This window comes from Tachypleus tridentatus, chromosome 6 (genome assembly GCF_004210375.1).
Source record: "Tachypleus tridentatus isolate NWPU-2018 chromosome 6, ASM421037v1, whole genome shotgun sequence".
In the NCBI taxonomy this organism is placed as follows: domain Eukaryota; kingdom Metazoa; phylum Arthropoda; class Merostomata; order Xiphosura; family Limulidae; genus Tachypleus; species Tachypleus tridentatus.
The window spans coordinates 94,747,194-94,770,174 of record NC_134830.1 but is presented as its reverse complement, the minus strand read 5'-3'; the positions used below and the strand labels follow the sequence as shown (position 1 = coordinate 94,770,174).

General features: G+C 33.1%; 1 protein-coding gene across 5 annotated transcripts in view; it reads right to left on the bottom strand.

Annotated features, from left to right (window-relative positions):
* LOC143253080 (putative receptor-type tyrosine-protein phosphatase mosPTP-1) overlaps positions 1 to 22,981 on the bottom strand; it is a 235,250-nt gene that overhangs the window by 55,758 nt on the left and 156,511 nt on the right. For all 5 annotated transcript variants that reach the window (XM_076506296.1, XM_076506298.1, XM_076506293.1 and 2 more), the window contains exon 11: positions 10,537 to 10,648. In XM_076506296.1, the coding sequence (XP_076362411.1) occupies positions 10,537 to 10,648 (112 nt within the window). The remainder of the gene's footprint in view (positions 1 to 10,536; positions 10,649 to 22,981) is intronic.

Sequence of the window (22,981 nt, the reverse complement as noted above, 5' to 3'; positions counted from 1 at the left end):
ATTCTTCATTCAAAGGTTTAAAAAAAATACCACTAAGTTACAGATCTTGTTAAATTAGTGGGTGTTTATGATGCACCAAATAAAGACTCAATATGTCCCAAGGATAGGACTCAACAATTTGAGGACAGTGAAATAGCATTAAAAATAACATAAAAAGTGAGAATAAAAAACAGATAATCCTTATTCAAGTTAGAACTGAAAACTATTGAGAATGGTTGTCCCATATCAGATATTTCTAAATGTCAAGCAAGGAGATGGGAAGTAGCCACCAAATATTATCTACTGTCTAATTCCAGAAACCAACATCATCTATTAAAGCACAGGATAGAAACATTACTAGAATAAACACAGAGGTTAATGAAGACGCAAGAGTTCTTACTGAATAAATTAATATAAATACAGAATATTTTAGGGTTTCTTGGGTTTTTTTTCTTCCCCAAAGTATTTAAAAATCCCAGACACCCTTTAAGTGAGTAACAGTAGGTGTTGGACAAAACAGAACACAATTCTGCTTTTAAGGATTCCAATTTGCTTGGAGAGTAACCACAGGTGTTAAACAATCTTGAAACTGTGATGAAGGTAAAATTAAAGAAAAGTATGTCAATATTTCCACATGCTAGCCTGTAAAGTGTCTTATAAAGAAATGGTTTCCAATGACTGGTCCATGGGCCAGTGCCAGTTCATGGTTGAGGATTTACTATTACAGATAAGCTGTGATAAAATGTTATGAGACAAACAAGTTATCAAAGTGTCATATAATAAGGCAATGGTGTACAACTGAATGACCTACTGTCTTTAAAATGTACATGTGGAGATATGGATGAGTTAGAAGGAAAGAAAATATTGTAGTGTTAAACTCTCAATTGAGTCAAACATGAAGGTAATTGAGAGTAACATTAGAAAGGTAAATTTTATGGGAGAATAGGACTGAAGATGGATTTGATTGAGAGACAAGATTTCTTTACATGGATTTCATATTAGTATAACTTATATATATGTCATCATCCAAAAAACAGGGAAGGAATTTTTGATAGGCAGAGGAGAGATGCAACTGAAACTTTAGGGTTTTCAAAGCAGAAGGAGGTAGATGAAGAGTTCCTTGAAAAGTGTTTGTCTAAAATCCCAAATGCTGAATAGGCAGAGGGCGAGACTTGGATTCATGAACAATTCTTCTCAGAGAGTAAGTAAATTTAGAAGTTAACTGAATTTGAGTTAACATATGAAGTGACAGCTCAATCAGAATAATCAAACTTCTACATAATGAAGAAGTTTTGTACTAAGTGTCAATACAAGACAAAAGAGAATACCTTAAATTGACAGACCACTCTCTGATGGTAAATATCAATAATATGTCAAGAATATGAGTGAATCAAGATATTAATACATGTAGAGAAAAACATTAAAAATATAGAAGTAACTGTAGGTTTGGCTAATATCAATCTTTCAAAACCAATGCATCATTCAATGACACTTGCATGATCCCTGAATAAGAGCACAAGTACAGTATAGTAAAATACTCATAAGCAAAAGCAGAATAACTTAAACTCAAATGTGAATGAATAATAATATGAGTGTGTGTGTAATGCCATATCTTGTCTGCATTATTATGTAGGGATGAAACAAATACCATTCCTGTTATCTTGTTTGCTTTGTTTTCAAAGGATTATATAAACTATAGCTACATTTACTTCCTTCTTTGGAAAGCTTTTTTTCTTTACCTGTTGTATGTAATGCAGTGTTTCAATAGACATAGGAAAGTTATAAATACAACAAAGTTCTAAATACAGTGAGGTTCTAACTACAATATTTATTATTTATCTATTATTAGATGGTAATTCCTGTTACATTCTGTACTTAAGGTTTTAAAAAAAGCACTTATCTGTAAGAAAGCTAACTTCAAGGGGTAATAACATCATTTACACCAGAATTATGGTTTAAAAAAATTAATACTACCGTGTTTTTCTGATAATAAGACCTACCCATAAAATAAGACCTAGTGTGATTTTTGGGGATAGTGTTAATATAAGCCCTACCCTTAAAATAAGCCATAGTTAAGAGTGGCAGGAAGAGTAAAGAAATAAAAAAAATTAATTTATTAATTAGTTTAATAGTTAGTTAATTAGTTTGTTTAAGTATTAATCAGTTAGTTTAATAGTTTTACTTTGTAACTTCATTTTTTTTAATATATCAAAATAAGACATCCCCCGAAAATAAGCCCTAGTGTCATATTTTGGAGTGAAAATTAATATAAGCCCTGTCTTATTTTCGGAGAAACACGGTAGTTAATAATACTTATAAAAGCAGATATTTCATTTGAACTATATTACTTCATGAATTTGGCTGACACCACTGTTTTTTTTTTTAGTTATCATGTAATAAAAAAAAAGATGATAAAATTCAAACTTTTTAATATAATATTTATAGACATTCCCAGAAATTGACTCAGACATTACATTTGTTCTAACACTGTAAGGTACTGCAAAGCTCTGATGACTTATTGGGGGAGATATTTGAAATACCTTTTTTAATGAACAATCCAAGCTATCCCTAAGTAAGCATTGTTACTGTCTGACTGGTAAACATCTTTGATATTCAGCTTCTTCATCAAAAATGATAATGAAATGTTTGCAATAATTCTAATACTTTCCATCTTAAAATACCCATATAAAGATGGAGATAAGAAAGATCATATACCAATCTTCTGATTTCTATGGCACTACAATAGAATGAGAAAAAAAGCCTGGAGAAATATAATGTATTGCTTCAATAAGGTCTTTCTGTGAAAGCTTTGAAAGTTTAGGATCTAAAATTAGAAAGAAAAGAAAAATAGCCTGGATGGTTCATAAGTGAATAAGAAGACTGAAAATGGATAGAAAATCCAAACTAAAAAATCTTAAGAACACAAAGGTTTACGGATAAACACAGAATCACAGATGGCCCCTTACGAAGCTGAAGAAACTGTCTGGAAATGAAAAAAGTCAATGACTTGGTCATGAAAACCCAATCCACATGCTTATACATTCTTAAACTCAAAAGGAGTAAAGAGAATGAGAAGTAGAAGCAGAAGGCAAGAAAGTAGTTAAGGAAGAAATGGAAAATGAAGAAGGATGGTTATTACTCATTAATAAATAGCTAACATACTTTTCTTACATTTCTACTTACAAAGGTTAAAATTTACTGTTTCACCAGTTGGGTACATTCAGTATTAATGATACTGTCAACCATAATCCCAGTAACATTTCACAGAGTTCAATGAGTTAAGGGGATATAGATTATTCCCAAGTGCATATATATTATGCTAATAATTCCAAAAAGTAGATCAACAACCTGAAGTAATGTTCAAAGCCAGAGTCCTAATCACCCTCTACAAAAAGCTTCTGCCCAAGAAATCAGTTGAGAAAAATACTAGGTCATCAGAAATACTACAATGAAGGGTAAATTATTTGAAAAAAAAAAACTCTACAAGATAATAAATCAAAAGAACAAGAATGCCACATGGTAACAAAGACCAAATTAATAATTGCTACAGAAAGAGAAACATGTAAAGCAGCCACTTGCTCCAGACAAAAAAAGTGTGTGTGTGTGTGTGTGTGTGTGAGAGAGAGAGAGAGAGAGAGAGCAGCTCACTAATAGGTGAGTCAATAAAGGAAATCATAAAATAGGCATATCTGAGAATAGGTGAGAATACTGACAACAAGACTAAGTGGAAGACCAAGTGAATAGTCTTTCCTGCTAAATTAGGAATAACTAGTGCAGCCAGCTATTGTGTAGCTTTACGCAAACTTCTACCCAAACCAAATTCCTTTAAAAAAATATCTAGGTCTCAAATTTTTATAACAATGAAAAATTGAAAAAGGCTTTGCTAAAAGGCCATAGGAACGAAAACATGTAACAAAGCACTAGACCCTCCAGGTGTAACAGAAGTTCTAGATTTAAAGTGTTACATACCTTGGAAAGATAAAATTAGTTTGGCAGAAGTATCATCAAGACCACGGCTGGCTGATAAGTTCTGCTCCTCAAATAAAAGTGAAAAAAAACAACAACTAGTGATGACCCAAAAAACTAGCATCCATAAGATAATGGTATTCACCAAAGATACCCAAAGAAGACTTAGAATTAAAAGACTGAATATTTTGGTCAATGAAGGCCAACAATGTATTTACAAGAACTCCTCGAACATCAGAATAAGACTACTGGAATGAAGTTATAAATATGTAAAAGGATATCTGCCACTGACAGAAGCATTAAGAAACTGTGTGAATCAATAACTAAACTCTACTATGCAGGCTAAGTTGAGTTTATTACAGCTAGGGTGATGCTGGTCCCAAACCCAGATGAGAGAAAAGGGTTACTGTCAGGGCCAACCATCCAGGTGTAAAATTTTTTGGCTAATGCAAAATATAAAACTCGGGATAATTGAAGATGAATGTATGGCTGAAGCATTCCTCAGTTGCTGTTATGAATGGACAAGGGGTACGGCAGATCCCAAACTGTGGCTAGTGAAGCAAATGGAAAGACAATATAAAAAAGAAAAGCATAAGTAAACTTGCAACTTGAAATTTAGGTTTTTTGACTGGAAAAGGATATAAAATAATTACTGTAATAATGAGAAGAGAAAGGCAAGAGTGCAAGAAAGCTGGGAGGAAGATATATAGTGTACTAGATGAACATACACGGAGAAATGGAATGGGCATAATACTAAATAAGTAACTCACACACAAAGTAATTAAAGTACAAAAAATAAGTGATGGACCCATGATTGTTAAGTTAGTCTTTGGTGATGTAGCTATAAACCTGACATCAGCTTCAGTGTATGCCCCATAACAAGATGGTCATTAAGAGAAGTTAACAATTTCATCAATAAAAAATGTCTTTCCAATAATACTTACCTCACCTAGCACTACAGCTATTACTTGACTGCTAGCATTTCCTTCTTTTGCTTCTAAGCCCTCGGAGAACAAAACTGCCAGATCATGCAAGTGATGCAAGATAAAAGTACTGGAGGAGGTCAACATACCAGCCTGTGAAATTTCTTTTAGTAGGCCACTAAGGACATAGAAATGAAACAAACCTGATGAGATGTGATTTACAGAAGTCTTCTCACCCTCAAAGATTAATTGACATGGATCAATTATTGTACCCACCTTGACTAGGTAACTTAGATTAAATCCCAGGAAACTGAAGAATCTCAGTTAATAAAAAGATGTTGTCTAGCATCTTTGAAGGCAATAGTTCAGGCAACCTAACACTTCAAGGCCCTCAGTGGACACAACAATTGAGATCTGATTGGTCAGAGAAGGAGAAATAGTAATCAGATGGACCAGTGTAAAAAATGTATCCCCTTTCCTGGTTACCAATGTCTTTGGTAAGAAGGACCTGTCTGAGTACAGAAGGATGTAGAAGGCATTTAAACAAGACTGAAGAATGCAAACTGGAAGGAAAAGAGAGAGAGAGAAATGAGTGGATTTTAGAAGTGGAAGTGCATTTTGGGAGTTGTTTGTAATAAGACAAATGCCAGGAAATTTAAAATCAACACTTATAAGACAGAAGTTAGGCCTATTCTGTTGTGTGTAACAGGAATATAGGCACTGAGAAGGAAAGAAGAACATTTACTGGAAAAGACAAAAATGAAAATGTTACATAAGATAATTGGAATATATAAGAAATAGAATTATAAGTGATGATATAAAAATGTGCTGGGGTACATTAAATATCAGAAAAAGCATGTGAAGCTAGACTAAAAAGATACAAGCATGCAAAATGAATGGAAGAAAATAATCCAGAGAGAAGAATATTTGTAAATACACTCAAAGGTAGATAGAATAAAGGATGTCAAAAATGGAGATGGAAAAATCAGATAGATAAGGATGTGAAAAGCATAATTTCAGATGATGTGAAGGACAGAAATTGCAGAAGGGTTATCTAAGCATCTGAGATGGAAAGATAAAACAGCTCAATACGACAGGAATAATGCAGAGGATATGTAGGACATAAAGTAAAGAAGGGTTATCTATGTATCTGACTTCAAAACTAGATGAAGTTAAGGTTGAATAAAAAAGAAGTGAAGCAATAACTGAAATATAAGCTTCTAAATTAATGGTTGGTTGGTTGGTTTGGTGTTTTATGGCACAAAGCAGCTAGGCTATCTGTGCCAAACATCCGGTTAAAAGTTAAAGTAAATTTAGTAAAATTCATAAAAGAAAATTAAGGTAAAGCAAAAAACATGAATAGCATTAAAACCAATATTTACATCTAGTCTACAGCTGTAAGAGAAAAACTACAGAAATAGAAGTTGTAAAGGACTTTCTGTAGCATAATTGTGATTATCGTAACTCACCAGGAAGACTAACAGGTAAGTTCAAAAACCACTGTCAGTCACCTGAAGTTGGCCTTTCCAGTCCTGGTTCCGAATTATTTGATGTTATGGTCAATTTCATAAAAAAAAAGTCGTCAACATAGAGCCCGTTTGCAATAGTAAAGGGAGTTGTTCAGTGATGGTATTAATTATACTGAAAAGTGTGACACTCAAAACACAAAACTGAGGGACTCCAAGTTCCTGTAGAAAAGTGGGAAAATGTCAAACCCACAAGAACTTGAAATCTCCTGTCTATTAAAAAATTTTTAATAAAAATTGGCAAATGGCCATGTAACCCATATAACCCAAAATGCCAAACCTCCAAGTTGTATCATAAGCTTTATCAATATCAAAGAATATTGATACAAGGTGTTGTCGTTTGAGAAAGGCTTCTCTGATTGACGTTTCAAGTCAAATCATGTGATCCATGGTGGAGTGTTGTTGTTGGAACCTAGACTGGGTGAGTAAAAGGAGGTTGTTTGATTCAAGGAACCAAACAAGAGGAGCAGTAACCATCCTCTCTAAGGTCTTACAGCTCATCAAAGCAATTGGACGGTAGTTTGAAGGAATCTTGGGATCCTTCCCAGGCTTAGAGAAAGGTAAGACAATAGCCTGGCACCAGGCATCAGGAAAAACATTCTTCAGCCAGATACGGTTAAAAACAATCAGAAGTATAGCCAGAGAAGCAGGAGATAGATGGTGCAGCATTTCATAATGTACATCATCAGGTCGAACCAATGTACTGCCAGACTGATAAAGGGCCAGTTTGAGCTCCACCAGTGTAAAGGGACAATTACAGTCATAGAGACAATCAGCTCGTAAAAGAAAGAGGTGATCGCTCTGCCCAAGTCTTGATGGCTAAGAAGGTGGAGGAAGAAGTAGAAGTGCTTGATAACTGGCAATAACTTTCATCTAGAGTATCAGCAATGCTCCTGGTATCAGCTAATTTCTGGCTATCAGAGAGCAAGATCAAGAGATGGACAAAATTGTATTGCCCACTGACCTTTCAAATCTTGTCCCATATCACTTTAGAACTCGTAAAAGATATGCTTGATGTGAACTTAATCCAAGATTTCTTGTGGCTTTGACCTCTTACCCACCAAGCATGTGCACGGGCCTGCTGGAAAGCGATGTGATGCGAGAGTGTGGGATACCAACAAAAAGTATCCCACACTCAATTTTGAGCCTTTCATGCCAGGTGGCAGGCAGGATTCCACCATGGACAAGGATATCATGGAAAACATGTTGATGTTTTAGGAATACACTGAGCAGCTGTCTGTACAATACAGACAGTCACTGCTGCCATGCAGTCACCTAGCAATGGCAGGATCAAGTTTTATGAGAGCAGTGAAAGAGGGCCAGTTGGCTTGATTCAGCTTCTAAGGGAGCATGCGAGTTGGGTGGCATTGACCACTGCCAGTCTCACTCAAAATTATGTAAAAATTATCACTGCTTCATGGATTATTGTCAACCCTCCATGAAAACTGGGAGAATAGTGAAGGGGAGCAAATTGAGAGATCAATGGCAGTAAAGGACTGATTAGGTGCATGAAAATAAGTAGCCTAACTGCTATTGAAAAGAGAAAGACTGTGATCAGAGAGCATACACTCTATGGAGCTGCCCCTCCTATCAATATTAGCACTTCCCCAGTGGGGATGATGTCCATTAAAGTCCCCCAGAAATGTTCAATGAGAGCATCAAGCTCTGATTGATCATAGGTCTCTCCTGGCAACAGGAAGAGAGAACAAACAGTGATGGTAAGAACCAAGGAAACACGGATCGCTATGGCCTCCAAGGGTGTGTCAAGTGGCAAAGATAGGGTGGGCACATGCTGATCAACCAACAGTGCCACCCTCTCCATGCACTCGTCCATCACACAGCTTATCATTTCTGTACAAAAAAAAACCACCAAAAAGTGACTGTATTGGCAGGTTTCAGAAATGTTTCCTGTAAGTATAGACATACATGATGGTAAGAAGCAATCATTGTTTTGATGTCATCCAGATTAGAACGGAAACCTTGACAGTTCCATTGTATCAAGGTGGCCATTTTTATTTATGTGTAGGCAAACTGGGTGGAGAGTCATTCTGTTTATGACCACATCTTTTTCCTTTACTGTCTTTATCTGAGAGAGGTCTATCGACCTCCATGGATCCTGCCCTGGGTGACTGGGCAGGTCTTTGCTGTTGGAAGAGAATTCTAGTGACTGAGGATGTAAATGAATGATCATTTTGCATCTTGAGGTTGGAGAAGAAGATGTACCTGAGGAAATGCCCATACCCCGGAACCAAAGGAAGTGGATCTTGGAATTTGCTGGAATGTATGTTAGGTAAAGAGATGGGTGTTAAAATTGATTCATGAACTTTTTTAACCATGGAAATCAAAAGACTTTTTATTTGGTTTGACAACGATTCTTTTGGAGGCAGAGAGATCTATCTGCACTCCCACTGTAGTAGTGGAACGAAGTGCAGTAGCATACATCCAAAATGTTTTAAAATGCTGCATCTCTTTTTCTTCCAACCATTTAGGGCAAAAAGGAAAGTAGGATGGGTAAGAGTCATTGCAACTGATGCAATGAGGGTCTATTTTACACTCATAGGCATTGTGGTCCTTGCCATCGCAACGAGCATACGTTAAGGAACCATGATAAAACATCTTTGAGTGACTGAACTACTGATATTGGAAACATCTGAGAGGGTTTGGAATGTATGGCCAAAACCTGTGTTGATGATGGCAGGTGGATGTGGTGATGTAAATGTCAGAATGAGGATATTTGTCAGCATTGTAATAACATCTTTGCAAGTGGAGATACGTCTCACTGCAGAAACTTCTTGGGTGGAGAAACCAGGGAGAATCTCTGACTCAGGGATGTTCTTCAAATCCCTCTCAACAATAACTCCTTGTGATGAATTCAAAGTAGCATGATATATTACCTTAATAGATATATCCCTAATCACCTTTGAAGTCAAGAAGAGTTCACTGTGTTGAGATGCGGATGTTTCCACCAATGTCAACAGATCAAAGCTTCTTTACTGACTTTGGAGAGCCAGCAAGTCCCTCTAGTCCCTTCTGATTGGAAAAGGAAGACATCTGCCCTACATGTTTGTCTGAGAAAGAATGTAGTATAAGAAAATGAGGTGCATCAGAAGTTACAGATGTTGAAGATTGCTGCTCAGAATCTTCAAGATGTAGTCGTTTACCTGTGGACTGTTTTTTTATTTAAGTTTTTTTTGGAGAATCCATAATAAAAAAAGGAATATTTCGGTGCCAACTGACCTCACCCACCATGGAGCCCTATGAGGATATGCACTACAATGCCAAACAAGGACACTGCAGCAATGCCAGGGTTTCTTGAGCACTATACCCAAACACCAGCGTTAGATACAATGTCTACAGCACCAGTTGAGAACATCCAACACTGGTACTTGTTTGACCCTAGCCCAAGTGAACCAGCCGACTGACCCAAGGGGGGCTACCCCAAGGACACCCATCTACAGGAATTCAAGGCCAAAGTGGTGTGTTAGGGTTGGACCCTTCAACCACCAGGATCCTCTCTTCCCCTTCATGGGTTACCACACACAGCAAACATGTAGGTGGATGTTTAGATCCCAGAGGAGGTAAACTGAAAGAACAGAACTTTCCCTGGGAGGTTCCCTCATCACGTATAGGGATCCACATCAAGGGAGTGAATTAATGACATCTTTAGAATACATAATGAAAAACTACCATACATATAAATATTACAAAAAACAGAATTATGGCAGGAATACAAAGCTTTTTTTAAGATCTCCTGAGGAATTTACTGTAAGTTGTGTGCAAGATGAGAGATAACCAAGAATTATGGGTAAGTTATGCATGTTATCAAATACCTAAAGGAACAGTCATAATTATAAGTCACACACTTGCTCACAGCACAAGATCAAACTCAACATGGAAAGATTTACAGTATTTCAGATGTGAGACCACCTCATTTGATAAACATTTTTGCTGCAAGCTTCCTTACGTTGTTACAAAGTGACAGTCAAATCTTAACACTTTTCTTTAGTAGAACAATATCATATCTAATACTCTTTATTGTATTATTTTATGTCAGCTTTAACATAATTACATTTTAAGTAAAAAATTACTTTGGATTCAGAAACTTGCAAATTAATTCATACATGCATATTACTAGTACCTACCTCCACAAAATGAAGAATATTATAGCCAGTATAAAAGCAAATGAAGCACAGACTATCCCAGCTATAAGCCCTGCATTAACACTGGACTCAGTCAACAGGCTGCTTACACTACCTGAAAAATGACAAGCAAGTCAAGTATTCACAGAGCTAGTGTAATCATATAATTTCCAAGACAACAGCATAGTAGTTAAGAAGAAATTATGATGAATCACAAGTTCATAATGTTATGTTATTGCACAAAATGTTACTTTAAGAAATAAAGAGTTTAATAAAAGACTAACTTTTAAAGAAAAGTTAATGGTGGTAAATCATATTTTACTGTGATAAGGAAATATTTACAAGCATTGGACTGTTTATCACAAATATTCGCTAGAAAAATACAATACACTCTTTGTAGTTGATCTAGGTACTGTTTTCATGATGAACAAACAAACTTGAAATGAGCAGCTACTATTCAGTTTGGTATCATATTGTGTAGAAAATCTTGTAGGACTAGTCTATGAAAGTAACACAGACATAACAGGATAACATTTCAAAAGAGCTTTGTATTTGTCTTCAGGTCAGCTTGCGCTGGTTTTACAGGGATTGATATGCTACCAAAGAGAAAGGTAGGGGAAAGTGAAATGACTAGTTGCTGGTCCTGGTACTATGGCTGATATGGGATTTGATGATTTGATCAATGGTAGCCACAAACTGTGTGTATCAGTAAATCATTGTTTTAAAAAAGAATTTTGACTTTAAACAAATAGTTGACAATAATAAAATGTCATCTGAATGATAAAAGTAATGTTGCTTTGTTATATGTGTTGCAATCGACTTAATGTACCTGTCCGGGTCTTTGTTGGTTTGAACAAGATATGCAGAAAATTATATTGGCTTTATGTTGTTTTCTAGTATTCATCTGAATCAATGATTCTGTAACTGTCTCAATCTATTTTACATCCAGTTGGTATGGCATGTTTTGTCAAGGCAGAACTTTGTTTTCTATCACTCTTGTGCAGTCTTTATGTTCTTGCCCCAAAGTGTCTTCCAGATTCTCTGATGTAGATCTGTCTACATATGTTTTATTATCAGATATTCTTTGTTTAGTTTGACAAAGAAAGATATGAGTGTCCTATAAGATTTCCAGCCTCATAACACCATATTTCTATAGATAGCACAATCCACTTCACCATGTAAATAATGCCATTCTTTGATATTTTTTATCAGCAAGCAAAATAAAAAAATTACTATAACCATATGCCAAAAACCAACACATGCTGATAAATATGAAGAAAATCAAATTCTTTGCATCATAAATAACCTCTAAAAGCTAGCTTAGTTCTACCAAAGAGCAAACTTACAAAATTTCATTGAAATGAATACTCAATTATAATGAATACAGATAATAATTTATTGAAGCACAGAGACTGTTCTTTTTCTTTCAAAGTTGATGCATGAAACATACATTCAAAAATTCAGAAGTTTAAATACACTCACATCATAAGTTATCATCAACAGACACATACAGTTAAAACTTCATCAGTTTAAATATATTCAAAATGTACAGTATCATCAACAGCCACATTTAGTAGTATAAATACTCTCTCATAGTAAAGTATCAACAAAAACATATAATGAGAAACTCATCAGTACTCACAATGTATGGTATCATCAATAGATACACACAATAAAAACTTCAGCAGTTAAATTTTATGTATACAGGAGGGTCAAAGTGTGCACGACACAACTTTTACACAGAGTTATAATCCAAATTTAACTAAACTACTTTATTATTAATATATTAATAAATTTGGAAACAAAACACACATTATAGTTCAAATTCTTATATTTACTTCCTTAATTTCAAATAAGATCTCAGTGTATACCTTTCTGTGTCATGTGACTCAATGGCATTCTAACTTCTTAGGTACATTTGTTTTTCTTTAAATAAGAGAGTTACAATGTTCAAGTAACTATGTATTGTATAAATACTCACAAGCTAGAATATAAAATTTCAACATCTTGTCTTCTTACTTTAGTGAGATACCACTATATTTACTCAATCCACATGACACAACCAACCACCTCTATCTTTCAAAAATTCTCCAAAATTCTATCTGACACTGCTGCTAAACATTATTGTAACAACTAGATGAATGAAATAAATTACATGATTGTATATTTTATTTTAGTGGTCAAAACCAACAGTGTGAAGAGGGAAAATGATGTGTTTAGAATAAAAATTGTTATAAGCAGCAACAGAAATTGTTCACATATTTCACATAGAAAACTAGGCATATTATAGTAGTTGTGGAGCATTCTGTTCTAATGCTTAATATAGTTTTTGTGTCCTAAAATGCACATCTGAAAGCTAAATGAATTATTTTTTGAACAACCAATGAAGTGAGAAAGGAACAGGTTTACTAAAAATTCACAAAAATGCAATGAACCTGACGATGACCAAAGAAGGTCGAAACGTTGTTCTCTCTTCTATGTAAAATATTTTCTCAACCCAAACGAGCCGTTTTTGCATATAAATTTCTCAACAAGTGGGTTTCTCGACATCACTGATATTCTCTTTTTTTTCTGCTGTCATTATTTTTGCAGTTAAATTAGATTCATGATTTGTAGAAATATATTTGTGTTTTAAGTGCAAAATTCTACTCTTTAAATAATTCTAACAAAAAATAAATTTCTATCTTCCCTAATTTTAAAAGATAGTGAGGAAACAGAAATTCCTACTTCATTGCAAAGGTTAAGTTATATTAACACTCTCAAATTGTATGCAAAAATGGACTTCATGAAAAGGCCATAAAACTGGCATTCTCTTTTAACTGCATGAGGAACCCCATTAAAAAAAAAACAGTTGAAATTGGATAGTTTCTTCAAGTGAATTTGATTAAGATTTTGTGTACTTATGTACATTTTGAATGTCTATTTTTGTTCTTATTCTAATAAATATACTATAAACAGTATAACTTTATTCACAAATGTCTTACTTCCCTTGAGTTAAGCAAGTATAACATTCTGCTTAAAAATTGTGTCTAATTAAGGAAATGCATGTACACTGTCTAAGCCAGGAAACCTACTTAAGCCAGAAATGTTACTTTGACCTGTGCGATTCTACCTTAGACAGGTTTTACTGTACTTAGTAAATTTATTTCATGGTAGTACACAGTTAGCAAGACTGTTTAACAAATTAGCATAGGATTATAAACACACATACCTTAAAAAGAAAATATCAGTAGTTGAAAGATGCTCACATTGTAAAATATAATCTACAGATACACACAATGAAAGTTTTTTTCATTATTGGTATCAAAATTAATTTTAAGTAGCTACTTCTGAAATATCAAGTCATTTCTTACTGATTTTGAACTCACACTGTCAACAAAACTTGTAATTCAAATGCCTTTATGTCCTTTATATATATTTGCATACCATATACATCATCTGTAGTACTCTATTCTCTCACCTTCCATGTGATTTCTTGTACATGCATCAGTGGAACTTATACAAGCTCTACTTTCCTGCCATAAATAATATCTACTTGAAAATTGCAGTTCTAATGAAAAGTCAGTTATGAGAAGATTGAAGGGAAAGTATTTCAGAGGTAAGTATCTCAGTGAATTTCATTTTAGTTTTAAAATGTAAAAAAATAAATTAGGCAAGCTTTTCTGTGAAATAATAAAAGCCAGAATATCCACATAGTAAAGGAGGTGGGAATTAGGAACTGAAGAACCATAACTACAAGGTAAGAAGATAGACTATCTAGACCAGGGTCTTTTTAGAACTGCAGAGCTTCATATCAGAAAGAAAAAACATTCCAGAGCTCTAATAAAAAACACTAAAAATAGAAACAATCAGTCACTAGCACAAGATAAACTTTACTTCAACATTTTAGAATATATATTTATTAAAAATATCAATATTTAAAGAAAAATTTTTACTTCTAGTTACTTGTTCAAAAGTTTCTGCTTGCAAAATTTATATCAGAAAAAGTACAGTGTATTTACTTACTTATTAGTGGCTTGAATAGGCTTGCTTTTGTTCACAAAGTAGTTCAATATTTGGAGTTATGGTTGTTACTTGTAAGTGCAAATCATCTTCAATATTTAGCTTGTTTCTAAATTTGGTCTTTGTAAGTGTATACAGTGAAAATGTTTGTTCACAAAAATGTGTTGTTGAAAAATGCATCAAAAATTTCAAAGCTCTGTTACTTACTTCAGAGTGTTCCATGGCCATTCAATTCCATAATTGTGCAATTTATTCCAGCTGAAACTTTGTTTTTCAGGTGCAATCGGTTGAAATTTCTATAAGCTGTTCTTTCTCTTTCAAAGACAAATCATTGGTATTTGCGGAGTCAACAAAGGGATTTTTAATCCACAGCAATTTTTCTAAATGAGGAGGGAAGAACTCCCAAGTAGTTGTACACAAATCAGATATGTGCTGCAAGACTGAAACTTTTGCATCTTCACTTAAGGAAATTTCATTCATAAGTAAAAAAAAAACCACTAAGATTTTTGAAGCAGTCAAATTCTTCCATAAGTATACATTCACTCCAAAGTTTCAGCTTCATTGTAGCACTTCCATTTTACTCTGAACTTTGAAGTACATTACCCCTGGTACCCTAAATCGTAGCATTCAATTCATTTAGATATGCAAATACGTCCAAAAGGTAAGCCACTTTCTGTATTCAGCATTTGTATGCAATTTCAAAATAGCATTCAGATAAAGAGAAACCCATCTCCTCACACAGTTAGTAAAACAGAGCAAGCACTTTTCTCAAAGAAAGCCATCAAAATTCAGTACAAAACAGCAAATGTTTTTTGCAAACTTCCTATATTCTCACAGAGTAAACTAAAGATCCTCGCATAAAGTGGACTTGATTTTATAAAGTTAACTATTTTTATGACATCACCCAATACCTCTTTTTAGTCTTCTGGCATTCATTTCATTGCAAGTGCATGACGAATAAGACAGCAGTGAATACTCTCAATGTCTGGGTTTTACAGGCTTTGTGTGTGCCACTGTGCCTTAAAATTTTCAAATCATAGCTGCAGCCCCATTAGTGCAAATACTTGAGCAAAGCCACCATTGGATCTCATGTTCTTCCATAAATAAATTTATCAGTCTAAATATTTCTTCCCCTGTAGTTTGAGTAGGAAAAGGTTTGCAAATTAGCAGGTCTTCTTCAAAATTAGCTTCATGAATATATAAAACAAACACAAGCAATATCGCATAATCATTTGAAGCAAAATAGTTGGACTCATTTTTACTCGCCTTATTAACTCCGTTAAGCAAATTGCTGACATATTCTTGATTCTTTGAGAAACCAAGTTGTTAGAAAGTGGTACAGAGTTAATGTTTTTAAGAAATTTCTTATCAATCGTACAATCTACCAAATCTTATGTGCATGATTTTATCAAATCTTCTGCAATTGTATGAGTTTCGCCTGCTTTTGCAATATGGTAATTAACGTGATATGAAGCAATAAGAGCACCTTTGTTGTCCTTGTGGACAAATGAATTAAATGTAGCTTTCCTTGTATTTAATTGCAAACACTTTCTTTTCAAATATTTGGAAGTTTCTAAATGTCGTTTTAAATTTGCTGGATGCAAACTGCTGTTTTTTCATCACTGTTCAACATTCAACACACAACTCATAAGGTCCATCTTCATTACCTGACCATGTAAAACCATATTCAATAAAACTTTCATCATACTTTCTTTTTTTTCTTGTTTCTTTACTTCTTGCATCATCCTGTGTTGAAGTGCTTGCACACAATGATAATGCCAATAAATTTGTATTACACCTAGGCTAGAATAATATATTTTTCTAAAGGAAAAGGGTAACCTATTAATTTTACAGAAAATTGTAAACCAAATAACAAAATATTAAGCCAGATCTGTCATGAGCCTAAATCTCGAACGAAATGAAACATGAGGTCATAGAGCTCATTGTTACCAAGTTTGTCTAATTAAACTACAATGAATCTAACCTAACCTAACAATTAACAATTATAATTGTCATAAATATAACTTTTATTACATATAAATACACTTTGAAATTGAAATAATTAATAGTGCATCTAATTGCACCACAATGTTTTAAATTTGGACAAGTTTCAGCTATGATGTCATGTTTCATTTCGTTCAGGATTTAGCTGCTAATCCAGATCTGGCTTTTAAAAGACAGTTGGCATCACTACACAGGATTAACTGTTGTTTCATAAGAAAATTACCAGGCTATCTTGTAACACCAATGACGCACGCGATCTTGAGATTGTTCCATATTTACTAGTAATCCGTGGTGCCATTGTCAAAGTTAATTGAGATTGTATTCACACTTCACTGCAAGAACTTCCCCTAAGATAAATAAAATTGTCTAGTATTAGGCAGAATAAAATATTAAAAGGCCCAATACATGATAAGTGTGTTATGTTAAGGATATATTTTACTTTTTTGTACAGCATATTATGATTTAATTTTATAGTTTTAGGAAAAAATATTAACATTCTAAAATTTCCTTGCAGAGCTCAAGTGTTCCGTGGAATATAGTTTGAAAAACAATGATCTAGACCAAAAAAATTGGCCATGCAGAGTCCGAGTAAAATCATGAATGAGATACAAATTCTTAGAACTAAAGTCCAGAAAAAAACGAGTGGAGCAATAGAAACCTCATAAAAAGATTACTAGACCTAAATGATATGCAGAATAAAAACATTCTTCACAGTGGGGTACCTCCTCATCCATGATGCCCTTGTTAATAATGGTACAAGGGTTAGTTTTGTGAGAGGTAACAATGGATAGCATCTGCAGAGCCAACAATGGAATAGGCAAAAGGAATACTATGCCATGCTTCTGCATTTAAAGGTTTTTAAGAAAGGACATACTCTTAAGTCACTTGCCACTCTTCATCCATATATAAAATGGTTAGAAAGTGACTAAGCACGTAAAAGTTCAGGAAGAAAGACCCAAACTAGCACCACTGATGGATTCCATAATATAAAGACAGTGCAATGGAAAAATTATGCTATAACACATAAGTAACAAACACATATGAACCCCATCCTAATAGGAGCAAAGACACTGAGAGAAATATCAAATATTATGCAAGCAGAGGTAACTATACTTGGTGAGTCATTATCAGTCACTAGATAGCACTCTTATCCTACTTTCAAAGGGCAACATACTCACACAGACCTACAGTGTAGAGGGTATAAAGTGTGTGTCTAGGATCAATGCAGAGGAATATGTAATTTGTAACAGTCCAAACTTGAATACTTTTAAAGACATGCGCACGCACACACACACACATATATATATATATATATATTAAAAAATGTCACAAGCCCAAACATCCCAAAATTTATAAACAAAAGTGTAAGGAGAAGCAAGAAGAAAGGGTATGCCCAGGAAAACTGCAGAGGTTAAGTAACATGAGAGATACATAACTAGATAAAATTATTTACATACAGAAAAATAAAGTTTATTCTAAAGTCGTCATCCGCATAGCAATTGTCTCATGGAATTTCAGCATAAAGGATGTAATATGTGTGTCAAATATACCTAAACTCCCTGATATTTTTAGATTTGTGAACAGGGATGTTGGAAAATACAGTATTAATTTTGTTGTCAAGGTCAAACATAGACATGAAGAAATATTCTAGAGTCCTCACCAGATGGATTAATATGAATTTAACTTCTTGAATAAGAAGAGACTATTTCTTGTTTTGTTTGTTTGTAAGTAAAAATTACTCACAATCTCTAACAACCTGAAAATAGATAACCACAGGTGTTGGGCAGGAAATATAAAATGCACTAGAAATGGATGCCATGAAGAATCTCAGGTGACAAATGAAATCTTTAAACCAATGATACAGTTATGTGATGAAACAAAAATAAATATTACTCAGTCATTCCCTTGCCTACAGTTACAATGGCCTTTAACTACTTTCATAAAGGTTTGGTTGATTACACCGACTCTATAGCCCCAAAATATCCATCACATTTCCCGTACTGTAACATTTAATACGGTATATGTATTTACAAGAAATATGACAAGCTTTCAACACATATTATAAGTTTTTAGCATACAAAAAATAAGTTTTTTAGTTAACTATTTCTACTAAAGATTTTTTCATGAATATATGAAGTCAAGATGTTTATTGCTCTGTGTACAAAGTGATTTTCACGTTAAGATGTAAAAACACTTTTCTTCATCTGAAACTTTTCAAATTTCATTTGGTAACTTTTAAAACCTCCTATATAAATATCAAATGTTTTTTTTCCAGTTGAATTATATATTTTATCTGTTATTTTCTTTACCCTTGCTCTAAACAGATTCAGTTCATATGACCAGCCTTGTAACCACCATAAACTATATACAAAATAAATCAAAACATTTTTTTCTCTGCATAATGACTGCAAATTGTAACAGAAAACTACACTTTTTATCCTAAATAGTTTAAGTAAACTAATGTAAACAGTTTACAACTGTTTCTACATGATTTTTTTGTTTTATTGCCCTTTGAATTGTAACTACTACTAATTCAACCACACAAGTTGTAAATTATTTGGCAAACAAGCATCTCAAGTTACCATACTGAATGACCTAACTCATGATATATCCTCAAGCATACCTCATGAAGATTTTTTTTTCACATTATCTTGCCTAATCTAGCCTCTCTACCCTCATACATATCTAAGTTTTAAAGAAATAAATGAAAATATACATGAAAAACAAGAAACAGTTTTTACTTTTGACCTCTTCCTTGCTGTTGCAATTTGCCAATGAAATCTTAAGTCAACTACTTTTTGAAATCAATGCACTAGAACACTAAATGATTTCTATTTTCTTAAATAATTCACCTGTGGGTACAGAATAATAATATGCACAAAGAAAATAATGTATAATAACTAATAATTTAATTGGCACTAATTGTGACAAAAGAGCCTTAAAATAATTCTGTAACATTCTTGATATAAACACAGGTGAAACTTTAATAAAACTGAAGACAAAATAGATAATACTCTGTATTGCAAATGTAATGTAATATGTTATTTGATAGATTAAAACTTGGTCTTTCTATTGGTTATATCTGATACAGTATAAAACATCAGAGAGAATTATTGTCATTTTGTGCATGGCAAGTGGGTTTGATTTTCCACTTCATGGCTCCGTTAACATATAAGATTGAAGGCTATACCAATTAAAATTTACCTAAGTAACACTTATGTTACAATGAGTAATTTATGTTAAATTCTACATCTCATAGAGATGTAGTAAATGAAGTAGAGAATAGGAAAGACATGGAAAAAAATGTCACAATTTTCATACTAAAGAGAGAGGATATTTTAAATATTTCCTTATAAAATTAAGAAATTCCAATGACAGACAATATGGCAAATATGATGAAATACAACCTGAAATTAATGTGACTAGTAACATAAGAAACAAGAGAGTTTAGGTGTTTGTTTATACAAAAGTCCTGTTATTATCAGCTTGAGCCCTCAGTCATAACACTGAGTAAAGTGTGGTAAAAGTAAGACAGATCAGCTACAGTAACTGCTATGTTACTGTTGATAAAGGAAAATCTGTGGAAAGAAAATTATAATGAAATATAATAACCAATTATGAGTTCCATGAAAAGATGCCATTCTTGCAAAAGTAGGATTAAACATTAAAGTGGTGACAATCTCTCAAAGCCAGAATCTAAGGTTAAGAGTGATCAATTCAGATTCATATACAGAGCTTTCCTTAAAACAAAAATTTAAAAGAAATATTACTGACAAAAATGTTACAATATCTACATCCTGAAGTAGAAACAGATAAGCCCCAATCAGAAAAGAAATATGTGAAAAAAATAAGGCAATATGTAAACAAGTTTTAATCTTTTAGAAGCTACAATTGGATTTGTTTGACATGACATGAAATTTATAGCTATTTGGTGTGACAAGTAAATTTACCCCACAGTGTCACAAAACAATTTTCCTCATAGTGTAACAATTTAGATACTCATATGTACTTGAATTTCCCACCTTAGCCACATGTGCATACATCACTAAGCAAAAGTGCAACTAGTGGAGTTTGATATTGAAAAAGTACTAAAAAAGTAAAATTCTACATTGTATTTATTAGTAAGTAATCAACACTTTTGATAAACCCACTCAAAATGTAATTAAGCATTCAAAGGGTTAAAATGACAAAACGCATGAAAGCAGAGATCAAATGCTAAAGAGAAATCAACAATTACAGTATACTGCTGAAGAGGACATGTCTTTGAGGAAATAAAAACATTCTTGCTATCCAAGAAGAGAATCCAGCTTCACTATCAAAAGAAGGCAAGACAGCTAACTAAGAAGCTGAAGCTGAGACACATCACTCCAAGAAATATAGAAAAATAAAGAATTAAGATTCTTCTGATAAAGTCAAAAGGAGTGAAAACCATAGCATATAGGCCAGTCTGAAAAAGAAGAACTGATCTTTGTCAATACCTGAGAAAGAAGACAAAGAATGTCATTGTTTTTTTCTGCAATGGGCTTAAAGCATACAACACAAGAAAAGCTGCACCTGGAAATTACTAAACTATCAGATGATGCATACGTTATTACAGGTCGTGGGTCAAAGGCCATGTCATCTCGTTTGTTGACTTGCATTCAAAAGTTTATTGAACACTATTTTATACACTTATGTCATTAAGTTTGGAATCAAACTGTAGATTGTAATTCAAACTTAATTTCTTAATTTTAAAGTGAATATTAAATGAACACACCTAAATATAGATTTTAGTGAGTCATTTGGTATGTTAGAATGCAGTACTGTTTAAATTTAAATGTTTGTGATGTCAAAATACTAAGTCTATAGTTTTGTACAAATTATGAACTCAAATTACTAATATTGACAAGCTAGAATATAAAATAAAACCTCACATCTTTTTAGTTTGTTGAGATAATGGCTTGTGTACCAAATCAAACACAGTGGCCTCATTCACCTCTTTTCATTTTCTGAAATGTTCCCTAATATACTCTTACTACTACAGTATATGACATGTGAATAACCAATCAACATCTCAGAATATCCTCTTTGTGGCTTTTCTCACCTATTTTAATCTGTTAAAAACTACCCCATTCTTTCGAACCAAGATTTCATGAAGGGAGGTTGTGTCTTTAGTCTGATCAAAGTTTCATATTTTCTTAAATCTAAATACATCTTACTTACTAAGCTTAATAAATTATGGAATTCAATGGTATCAGTGTAGTTATTCATAAATAATGCAAGTTATGTATTGTTAGCTAGGCATAACTAAAGAGTTAATATAATAAATAAATATATATGCATATATGTGTGTGTAAATATATAGCTAAGCTACTCAGACTAAACATCTGTATTTATAATTAACAAGTTTTTTTCTTATTGTAAAATGCATATATAAAACCTAAAAAGAAAAATTGTTTTACATATTCTTTTTGTTTTTTGAAATTTCTAACCAGCATATTATTCCTGATGATCTCATGCAACAAAACAACAGACCTAATTCAGCAATGAATGCTTGCACCAAGATGCTTCCCATATTCCATCCTCAATAATTACTTTATTTGAAATTAGCAAAACATCTAAAATAATATTATTTGTAGTAGATTTCTTGACCAATTGGTGAAGAAAGCCATTTTGAACAGTTTCCAAAAAATCTGTTTCTTTCATGGTTTAACTTTCTTAATCTAAATGTCAAAACTGAAATCAGCTATAACTATGATTTCATTAACACCTCAAATCTTAATCTCAATGTAAAATTTCTCACTAATTTCATCAGTATCATTTGATGGTCTGTAACAAATTCCCACTCAAAGCCCTTTCCCTTTAAATCCATTAACAGAAACCCAAACTGATTCAATCTTTTCGCTGTTATATTCAATATCACCAACTTCAAAGGAATGAAACTCACATTTTATATTTAAAGTTACTCTTTAGTACTCTATCCCTATTTCACAGCTTTTAATCCTGTATTTCAAAGAAATTTCTTTCATCAAAATCATCTACATTTAACTGTGTTTAAGTGTTATCCATTGTATCAAAATCCTCCATTTCTATCAGTGTTCTAAAGAAGTGGCAATAACAAGTCTTGGATGTATGTGTCACCTTAATAACAAAATAAATTTAGCCTGATTCATATTATAACTTACCTATAACTCAAGACTGAGTTTAAACTGATGGATCAAAGCTCAAATTAATTATTAAAATACAAAGAGACAATAAACTTTTAGATTGTATTTATTTAATAAAACAATGTATTTATTCTGTTGTACAATTTACCAGTAAGTTAAAATATGCCTAACCTTCCTATTCTGATACATGTACTAAGCCTATTTTAATGTTTTAGTAATATTTACATCACTAAACTCTTTATGTTAAAGCTCTGACTGTCTTACATTTATTTACCAATCTTATTATATATAATTAT